Below are 10,656 nucleotides of genomic sequence, written 5' to 3' on the forward strand. Positions count from 1 at the left end.
CATCAATAGTTTGGGGAACTTTTTCTTTTCACCTACGAGGATAGCGTCCACTGACGTGAAACTCAAGAATACTAAAGGCAAAGGATGTCATTTAAATTTTAGACATAATTTCAATCGACCACGACATGTTTGCTAACTCTACGTTGACCAATATCTGGTCTGGAATAACAAAAATCTTGAAAAATATGAATGACCAGTAAGTTTTACAAATCTGTATCCCTTAGGCAACTTTTAGTCTATTGTTTCTCGGCAAATTTTCGAAAATAGTAAACAATTGAACAACTTTGACCAGCTGTAATTGCGTACTTCTGAATGCTGAGAATTCATCGTGCTATAGAACAACCTGGAAAACGGCTTAAGTGGCTACAACATCATGACTTATAGAAATGATCCGAAAGAATGCCTTCTATACTCACTTGTAACGTCTTGAAAATGTAGTTTAATTTGATTCATTGATGTTACTTATATTTCCTTTGATATAAACAGATCAAAGAGATGCTGTTTTTATTTCAAAAGGGGGTATACATATTTTAAATTAAAAAATCCAAGAATCAGATCATAAATTTAGAAGATGTCCTCAAAACCACATCATAAAATGGTGACCACCTGTAGAACACACGGTCAACTCCAAAACAACGAAAGCGTTCGGGTATGCAAACATGGTAAAGATAATTAATCACTCTCCTGTTACATCGTTACAAGTCCCACTCATCCGGTCGTATCCGGAGATGGTTCCGTTTCTGCAAACGATGCTCACTCAAATCGCACCAAGTTCGCGTGGTTCAAGCCTTTCGCACCTTCTCTCAGCGCGATTAGCATTGCAAAAATGCTCTTATCTGATGACCTCTTCTCCAAGCGGCAGATACGAAAAAATGTAACGAATTGTTGTTGAAAATATTTATATGCCTTTTTAAACAAAGGTATTTCAATCTTCCAAGGTTATGATATGAAATAAATCAACAGAATCAGTTAATGGTTTCCCAATGGTTGGTAGGTTATTGTTTCACACCAAGCGCACCAGGATGTGAGCATGAGGTGGCAAATTAATTAAATCTTAATCGTTGCTGTTCTCTCCCAAGCCGAAGAAGACTTACCCAACCCCCCTGTGGTGCCGGAAGTTGGTGGTTGGGTGGAAAAAAATAATTATCCGGTGGCATAAACGATGATGGAACGCTACCGACTAGCTCTTGATCTTCGCTCTTGATCGTGTGAGTTAAAGTCATCGAAAACGCCACTTCTCTCTCTCTCTCTCTTTTTCCTCTGTACTCATCATTTGTTGCATTCAAGATCAATCTCGGTGTGTGAGCTTGGAATCTGTGAGCACGATCCAATAAAATTGCTTAGCTGGATCATATTTCCAAACATTATTACCCCGGCACCTCGATGAACAACACACATCAAATCGTCCGATCTATCCTGAGGGGTTTTTGTTGAGGTATGGGAGAAGCTGCAACATTTTGAATTCCTCCTTCAGGTAATCTACGGCGATCGGATTAACGACTACATCTAATTGATTATCATCATCTGATGGCGTTAATGATACCCTCCAGATACACAATAATGGCTCGGAGGTAGGGACAGAAACGGCTACAAAAATCATACAAAATAAGGTTGATGTTCATAAGGTCACGTTCACCGGTCGGTGTTGCACATGTTCACGTGAGCTACACAGACTCACATGCGTGATAAAGGGCAGCCCGCAAAATGCATCTCTCACGAGATGTGTCATAAAGCCTCAAGCCTGCAGCATGAGGTGACGTGTGTCGGAAAGTGATTCATTGTTTCAGCCGGAATCTTGAAGGGTGAAGTCAACGGATCAATCTGTAATGTTATTAGGTGAGTTAATTAAAATTAGTAAAAGTAGTGTAGTCTGTTGGGGCAATGTTATAGCTGCTCCCAGTCTCTCGTAAGACAGAATCAAATTGAGCTACGTAAGAAACACAAACATCCGTCTTTACTGGCCAGTGGAAGCGTTGGCTCTTTGGATTAGAATTGTTATAAGCTTTGAGAGGACCTCTATCGAAGTCTCCAGGGGTAAGGAATATTCCAATATGATTTATCGATGAGCATCTAGGGTACCTATTCCAAGGTTAGGCTTCGGAATCTTCACGGTTGGCTGAACGTTTTTGTTCAAGAATAATTGTTGGTCCTTCGAGATCAGCGATCCCATTCAATTTAAGTTCCGAAATCAGCTCAGAAGCATGACGTCCCTCCATCGTAATAAATATACAGTGTTCAAAGGCAAAATGTTGTCGCAAAAGATAGGGAGGCGTGACCCTCAATATCGCCAGTAAGACCTAATTTATTGGTGAACTTCAAAAAGAGAGGCAGAAAGAGAATAATAAATAAATGAGGTTGAGAATACAATCATATGTTTAACAGCTCCAAAAACAAAAAAGAAATGAATAAAAATCCAAACAAAAGCTACTAAAACAGCAAAAACGAACTCAATTGCAAATAAGAACCATAACCTTAAACGTAGCAAAAACGAAAATGCAAATAATAGTACGCAAGAAGGCGAACGAAAAAATCAAACCAAACAAAAAAAAACGACAGCACCCAACCATCCGACACTAATGTACAGGGCAAACTGACCATTTTCAACGCCTTTTCATCACCTTCGTCTTAAAGACAGGGCAAAATCGATTCGCCCCGGCCGCGGAGAGCCGAACCGATCAAATGGAAGGTCTATCATCCATACGGTCTACCTGTTGCGGCAGGCCGAAAAAGAACCGCAAAAGAATTGGAAGATGAACTGGCTCTGATTAATCTGGACCGAAATGGTGAGGCTGTCGCGGTACGTTCCACCGTGTGAGGAAGGTCGTGTGGCCCATGAGCGGTTATTTCCCTACGGTGAAGAGGATTAGCTTCCAACATAAATGTAATGACATTTTCCCACCGCTCTCGTTCGCAGCTGTGTCTTCTTGCACTCCTCATCCAATCGAGTCGTCGGAACCAATTCGGAAAAGGCCATCCATTAAATCGGGCATCTTTTTCTTTATTTCTCCATTCCACAACCGCTGTGACGTTGATTGATGATTGGGTCGGTATACTGTTTCGTATGACTTGTTGACGGGGCTTCTTTGCCCGGGAGGACCAGTGCGCCTAGTTTAATTACACATCCGTTGGCCAAATATAGCTGCCCACTCGTCCTGGTACCGCGCTAATGCTAATATTTGGTCGTCCAATCTCTGCCGATGCTTCGCTAATGATCATCGCGTCTTATTCGAGGCACGTGCTTTGTACGACAAACATGGAGCTACGGGAAAGTAGCCGGGACGGGGGGACATGTCATCATGAAGCATCGTAGTAAAAGGGGGAATGTTTGCGGCAAAGTTTTTAGTTTTCTTTTTGGCTTTTTTTCTTTTATCTGTGTGTGTATGTTTTTTTTTCAATTTTAAAGGTATTATCGGTTGGATGTAGAGCGGCGGTTGCTTTTTTCCTGACCCTTCTTTCGCTGAAATGTCGCTTACATTTGTGTTCGGCGAACAACCGGTCTCAAAGGCCAGTTTTTCGTCCTTTTGCAATCGCACAACATATACGATGCTCTCTTTTAGATGAGAAGGACATCAACAAACCAAAAAAATCCTACATAGTGATGTAAGTGTTTGTAAGTGGGCTTTGTTTTGAGAAGAGGTATAGTACAACACGCACTGACCCAGTTCCTCTCCGGGGGAGTCACACAATATTTTAAGATATAATACATACTCATCAATAGACATCGCCTCCATACTATCACCTCATCATCATCATCATCATCATCATCATCATCATTATTGTATGGCTACTGGTGTAAAGTTGTGTGAGATGGTTTTAAGACCGCTTAACTCTCCCTTTCTTATGCAGTTATATGTTTAGTTGTTTAGTCTATTGTTGTGGTTTTTATGTGTCTTGCAGTTGTCTATTTATATTTTATATTCACTTTCCTTTTTTCATTTGCTGCTACTACTGCTGCTGCTTCACGTTTAACTCTTCTTCACTCTAGCACGTGTACGCGTGTAAATTCTAATCAATAAATGGGCTTTGTTTGTATCACATATAAATTGTACAAAAAACCTATCCTACCACAAGGAATGCATTTACTCAACACGTATTTTCTTCTCTCACTTCCATGCTTTTCCGATTTAGTTTGTTCGTCTTTTCTTTTTAATTAACGAATGTATAAATGTGTTTTTTTATCGCTTCAATAGACAATTTCCTTTCCGTTGCCCTGGTACAACAACTTTACGGTGTGTTTGTTATGCTGTGAAAAAGAGTAACAACTCCAAACGACAAGAACGTGTGTGTGTGTCAACGGCTATAGGGGAGTCTTTCAGTAGTTTCATTTTCCAGAACACAGTTTTTAGATTAGATGTTTTAGACATATGTTGGGAAAACTAGCAGTGTATCAAGGATGCGCCTGGATGATACCGTGGGGGAAAAAAGCTAATGTGCTTTAGTTAATAAGTGAACATGATTTGGGGACTTTGGGGTTCCGAAATGCAGGGGAACAAAGTACGTTACAAAAATATACCTAACCTGCTCGTTTTTTTTTTAATTTGCTTTGCAAGCTACTACACTAAAAACACTGCTTTTTACACGCCCGATTATGAATCGATATTGGCTTATCTGTTTGTGTGGCGTTTAAATTATTTGTAACACACATACGCAACACACTTACAAATGTATACCTCATTTGGGGGAAATTGACGAATGGGGCGAGCAATGAATCGATATAATTCGACCGGGGGATATAAATGGAATTTCCACGCCCATCTCACAATACCGGCTCTATCTCAACAGAGGAATCGTTTTGGGGAGCGGAAGGTTGTCTTTGTTTTAGTCTTATGGGTCCTTTTTCCCGGTCTTTTCCAGCAGCTTCGAATACTTAATTTCATCCTGTATACACACTACGTTTATATCACAATCAAAAAATGAAATATATAATAAAGTAACACTACCACTACTGCTACCACTACTACTGCTACTGGCCAGTGCTCGGGCATGTTTGTGTCGGGTCCTTTTTTTCTGTGTTCTGTTTTCCTGCTCGAAACGATGGCCCCCCGTTTTTTTTTTGTACGATGACCAATCCCGGTATAATTCATGTGTCTGTGTGTTACTTTGCTTGTGTATTGTGCGCTACGATTATTGTTCAACATCTAGCAATAGTTTCAGGTTTATGCTAAACGAACAATTCCCTAGGTGTGTTTTGCGAACGAGGCAAAACCAAGACACTTTTCCATTTTGATGGTCTCGTGGCTTCCCGTGCGTCCACTTGTGCTGTCTCTAGTGGTTTAGCTTCTCGTCCGCTAGACCGGATTCACTAGAAGTTGTTCTTGCTTTCACTATTGCTTACCGATGACAGTTGTGATTATGCATCCTGTGCCATTTAGCATTTTGACCACCTCTTTTTGATTTCAACAGCTTTCAAATTTTGTCGTTAAAATTTTAACGAGGAAAAACAACCTATTCCTTATTCGAGACAATATTTCAAATGAGTAAATTAAACCTTTTTTTGTGAATACTTTTTCCGGCTTGTTTAATGCAAGACAGACGATAGTACTTCCGAAGCAATGAAATTAAATACTGCCAAAAAATACTCGTTTAAATGTGAGGGTGTGATTTAAAATACTGTCTTTTAAATAAATTATTCTAGACATTCTGAAATTTAAAGTGTGTACGACTTCCTTACGAAAAGGTGTTAAGAAATCAAATTACAAAACTTACCCGGGTAAGCGATCGTTGACAATAGGTTTAAGGAATAAATTTCGCTAACCACCAAGCTTTTTTTGGTGTTTTGTTTTGCACGTCCAAGGGTGCATGAAAAAAAAACTATTTCTGTTCCGAATTTTACCTTTCCCCCCTCTAAGCAGTCTAAATTGTAATACATTTATCAAGCAGCACCATCAAATGTCCCATTCACAGTATCGAGCACATCCCGGCTAAAGTGCGCGTGTCGTTTTAGAAGCAAGAACACTTTGGTGATGTTGTAAACTAATCTCCAAAAGTTTCACATTTAAATAATACGAGATATACTCAGGGAAAAATTGATTCCGGAATCGTCAAACTAATAAAATCTAAAAACTACTTCTACCTTAGAAAAAACATTGCACTCGATCAGCCTATCACAAAACTGTCAAAAACACTGGGCTGTGTTGTGGCTTTTTGTGCTGTGTGTTGTATCATTTTGCTGCTTGGCAAGCGGGATTGTGACTAAAACCGATAGGAACCGACCATCCGGTGTGCAGTACTGTGATGATCAAACAAAATAGGAAAAAATACGCAAGGATCATACAGATTATCTGTCCTAATTTTCGTGACTACCATCGATGAGAGATTCGTGCTGCTCCTCTAGGTCCGGTATTCGTACGACGTTCGCCTTCCGACAGTTCCACAACCGTCGGTACATGAGTTTGCCAAACTTAAGCAGTGGATCACAGTCGTCGAACTTTACCAGAAATGCGACTAGCACGAGCGAAAGGAACATGGGCAGTGAGCCGAGATAGAATAGGAGCGGATAAGTTTTGCCGTGTAGCACCATATCGAACAGCATTGCTAGCGGGATCTGGAGTGATATTGCCACTGTACCGATAAGCGATGACGTTAGAAAACAACCCCTATGGGAGAGGAAATAGAAAGTATCATTAAAATCTGATAGGAAGTGCTTTGCAACAGCAAATCTTACCAGAGCCACAAAGCTTCCGACAGCACCGTACCGACGAGCCCGTTGACAAAAAGGACAATAAATTGTCTTCGCGACGGTAGCTCAAATACTTCGAGCTGTGAAAAGTTTAGCACAAACAGCAATGGCCACAATAGTAAGAGATTCCACAGCCCCACAAAGCCAAAGAACAGTGGAATGCTTATCTTTTCTTCTGTGTCGCTTTTACGCTTGACTAGCACCAGATAGGACGCGTAGAAGAATGCACTCAGCAGGGCGAGCACGATCCCGCGTGACATTTTCGGTTCATCAATTTCCGACAGCGAAACCATCACCTGATTGTGGTCGTCATAAAGGCGTATTAAAAGCTGTATCGAAACACATTTCCTAAGGATAAAAATAATCGCTTACCGCTCCAGACATGCTCAGCAGGACGGCAAAACACTTTGAGAAGGTAAATTTATCGCCACACGACGACGGAAACATGGCGGCAAGGATGAGGGTGAAAAAGCTCGAGCTAGAACTGAGCAGCGTTACCATTGCCGTTTCACTCGGTTCCAGAGCCAGCTGGAACATATAGTTGGCAATGAACCACTGGCAAGGGTGAAAGAAAGAAAGGAGAAAACCACAACTGGTCGTTAGCTTAATTGTTTCCCCAAACAGAGGCACACATTGACCGCACGGCTTACCAGCACGCAAAACAGTAAAGCAGTACGGGCTGTTTTGTGGTGTGATTTTTGACGATGAACCCGCAGACTGGCGGCATACGAAAGGCGCGACATTAGCGCTTCGGACGCTTCGTGCGGGGACATCTCACGCACTTCGGCCACCTTGCTGAAGCGAACGCTGCGTATGCTAGAATCATCGCTTTCCGTGCCGGACACTTGCGAGTCCGTTTTGATGGGTACGAACGAGGAATCACTCTGCAAAACGAAAAAGAACCGAGAGTGTAAAAAAGTTGGTTTCCGGCAGAAAGAATATTTTATTTACCAAACTAGACGTCCCATTGGCGTAGTATCCTTCGTCCTCTTCGATCGTATCCATCAGCTACGAACAGAGAGTGGAAGTCGTTAATCTTTATTCACGAAGATGCAGTGACTTTATGGCACTGACCGAAAGGGGGAGGTGGAATTTAGTTATGTCGAATGCTTACCGAGTAGTTCCCATTTCTGGTGCAGCTTTCCTTCCATGGCGCTATCAACCCGAGCACTATCAAGTATATGGTGAACATTGACGCTTTGAAGTAGGTGCAGAAGAATGGTTTGTCGTAGTTTTCATTTTCGTACAAGAACTAGGGGATGAAAAGGAAAACAATAAAAATTAGCTAAATTGCTAGAACGACAGCTGGACTAATGAAACGGGTTGTTGGTTGTGTGCTGCACTACCGACCTTGGTTAGTTCGCTTGACGAAACCCATATAATATCGACCAGCACCAGTAACACTATTCCGAGCACTAGCTTTTGTGCTTTGTTTAGCATGTTTTGCACTTTCTTACGCACCACGTCTAACCACGTGGTGTGCACGGGGGACGAGCCTGTGATCGGTGAATAATGGCACTGGGGGTTAATCGTCGAATCCGTGGCCGAATTATTTACGGTACAATCGAACCGAAGGTAGTTACACTTATTTAAAAGTAGCTTTTCATTCGTCCTTTAGTGAGAAGTCGTTTCTCGTGCTTTTCTACGAACATGCTTCATTTCCAATCGGCTTATTTTAAAATTCCTGTATGGTTATTTGTGTAAATGGGTCCCCTGCAATGGATCGAAATAGATGAGAAAAGTGATGAATGGTGCATTTATTATAGGAGGAAAAACGATCTATTAGACGAATCAATTTTACGGATTATACACCACTGTTAGAAAACACTTTTTCACTTTTTGTTGTTGATTACTTTATTCATTAGTAAACAAATGTTTGATGTATACAAAAGTTTGTAGGTCCACAGTATCAACCTCAACCTGTCTTAGGCGATCGAAGTAACCATATGTTGACACCGTGGCTCCGTTGCGCATCATTTTCACACACCGAAAGCTCTACAAAATAAAATTACAACACATTTTCCACGAACATTTTTCACCTTTTACCCAAACTGTATTTGATCTCACTGCAAGAGTCCTAAATAAACATTCACTCCGTAATGGGGCAACATTAATTACCCGGCATTTCACCTTAATCATACGTGCATTTTCTTTTTATGACACCCCCTGTTGGTATTTCAGTGCAAGGCATACTAGCAACACGTTCTTCTACAATAAATTCATCCCGTTTGTTCATACGCCAAAACTGAGCCTTTTTCTGTTGAACGTACGCTCTATTTGCACTTCTCATCTCAGTTCTTATATCCCACTCTCCCCCAATCTGCACAGTACACCGGGAACGACCGAACGGGATATCAATGTAAACTTTGACGAGCAAATTACACTCATCCAGTTGGAAGACTGTCTGCGTCGTGCTGTTGTTGTCACCGTGTCGTTGTCCGAGCCTACAAAGGTGTAGCACGTTGTTTGAGTGCTCGTCGCGTACACCCGTGACCGTGTGCTGCTATTTCGCGAACTTGGACTCACTATGGGTTGGGGGATGGTACTAATTTATGTGCCACCCCATATGATACGCGAATGACAGCAAACAACAAAGGCTCCATCCAGGGAGAGCAGGCGGACGAGTTTTCGTTTTTCAGCGTGCGTGCTTGTGTGTGTTTGTGTGCGGTGAAGAAGTATGTTCAAGACGTGAACAGATAGATGTGCTGTATGTGCGTGTATGTTTTCTGGCCGTTCCAAACCGTTTATCGTTCTCTGACCGCTTTTTACGACTGGCGTCATCGTGACGTGTGTGAGTGGCCCCAACAAATTCATGAAAATAACCCGTGGTGGAGCAATGTTTACTCTCCTGACGTAGCGCTTCTTCTCAGAACAATACAATGCACGCATTTCTCCTCGCGGCCAATGCCAATGAACTGCGCTGATAAAATGGGCCGGATAAAGGGCCGGCAGCGGTAATGGAACGGCCCACCGATACCACCACCCCATGGGAATGTGCGATGCGTAGCAAGCGATACTATGCCAGCCCATAACGTTATTACATCGATTGATGATCCCGATGGTTGTTCGCTGGCACTATGGTAATCATAGTGACTATGAAACGGTACGGCAAAGAAACGTTCGCGGATGCCCTTCGGTGGCGGCGGTGCTAATGGAAAGTGTAAATAAAACCCATCAGCCCCATCGTATCACACAATATACCACAGCGTTACGGTACGCAACGGGAACACTTATCGACCACTGGTAGAACCGAAACCGTAAGTACGAATTAGTTGAATGTTGGGGTTAATCGTGTAGTCGTTGCATTTGCACAAACCTTTGAACAAACTGTATCGCGTAATATTGCACTGGGACACACGCTACGAACGATTTAATACCGAAAAAACCGGGCGACAGTGCGATTTGATGAGAATTATTGTTACTTTTCTTTTGTTGTTGAAAAATACATTGCCAATCTGCAATGTCGGTGCGAAAGAGACCGCATGAAGCGGTTTAAGGTACCGGGTTGAATGATTCTGATTGGATCAGCTGGGATCGTGGGATATGAATTTTGCGTTTAGAAAAAAAGGGAAAATAAATTAATAGTTTAGGTTACTAAATATAAGAGTGACTAATATATTGATTTTCGTTTAAAAAATTGCTATAAGCTGACAAAAAATATGTAAAAACTCGCTCGATGCGAGAATTCAAATATATGCTGTTTATGGAGCATAGTTGAGCACTGCAGTTCGAAATTCTTCATCCCTCTGGAAACGGAAATGATTTCAAAATAAATAACGGTCACATGATGGATTGGTAGCGGTTTTGTGAATTTTCAACACTCATTTGAATCTATTTGACCGTGCAATAAAAATATGGTTATGAACTATTGTTCGGATCGAATCTAGAAAAAATATCAGATTTCATGATGAAATAATGTTTTTATATTTTATTGTTTTGTACCGGGTTGTGGTTCGGTCTTCGCTAACACGCTATCA

At 41.6% G+C, this 10,656-nt stretch overlaps 2 protein-coding genes across 2 annotated transcripts in view; one reads left to right on the forward strand and one right to left on the reverse strand.

Annotated features, from left to right (window-relative positions):
- Window positions 1–10,656, forward strand: part of LOC126561846 (kinesin-like protein subito) — a 247,380-nt gene that overhangs the window by 61,969 nt on the left and 174,755 nt on the right. The gene's annotated exons all lie outside the window — the stretch shown is intronic.
- Window positions 6,287–8,154, reverse strand: LOC126562279 (solute carrier family 35 member F5). Its single transcript, XM_050218740.1, has 7 exons — window positions 8,030–8,154; window positions 7,794–7,931; window positions 7,631–7,687; window positions 7,330–7,563; window positions 7,052–7,234; window positions 6,665–6,975; window positions 6,287–6,596 (listed from the first exon to the last, which is right to left on the reverse strand). Exons 1-7 carry the CDS (start codon window positions 8,117–8,119, stop codon window positions 6,287–6,289), a joined length of 1,323 nt encoding a protein of 440 aa, XP_050074697.1. The 5' UTR covers window positions 8,120–8,154.

Source organism: Anopheles maculipalpis, chromosome 3RL (genome assembly GCF_943734695.1).
Source record: "Anopheles maculipalpis chromosome 3RL, idAnoMacuDA_375_x, whole genome shotgun sequence".
Taxonomy (NCBI): domain Eukaryota; kingdom Metazoa; phylum Arthropoda; class Insecta; order Diptera; family Culicidae; genus Anopheles; species Anopheles maculipalpis.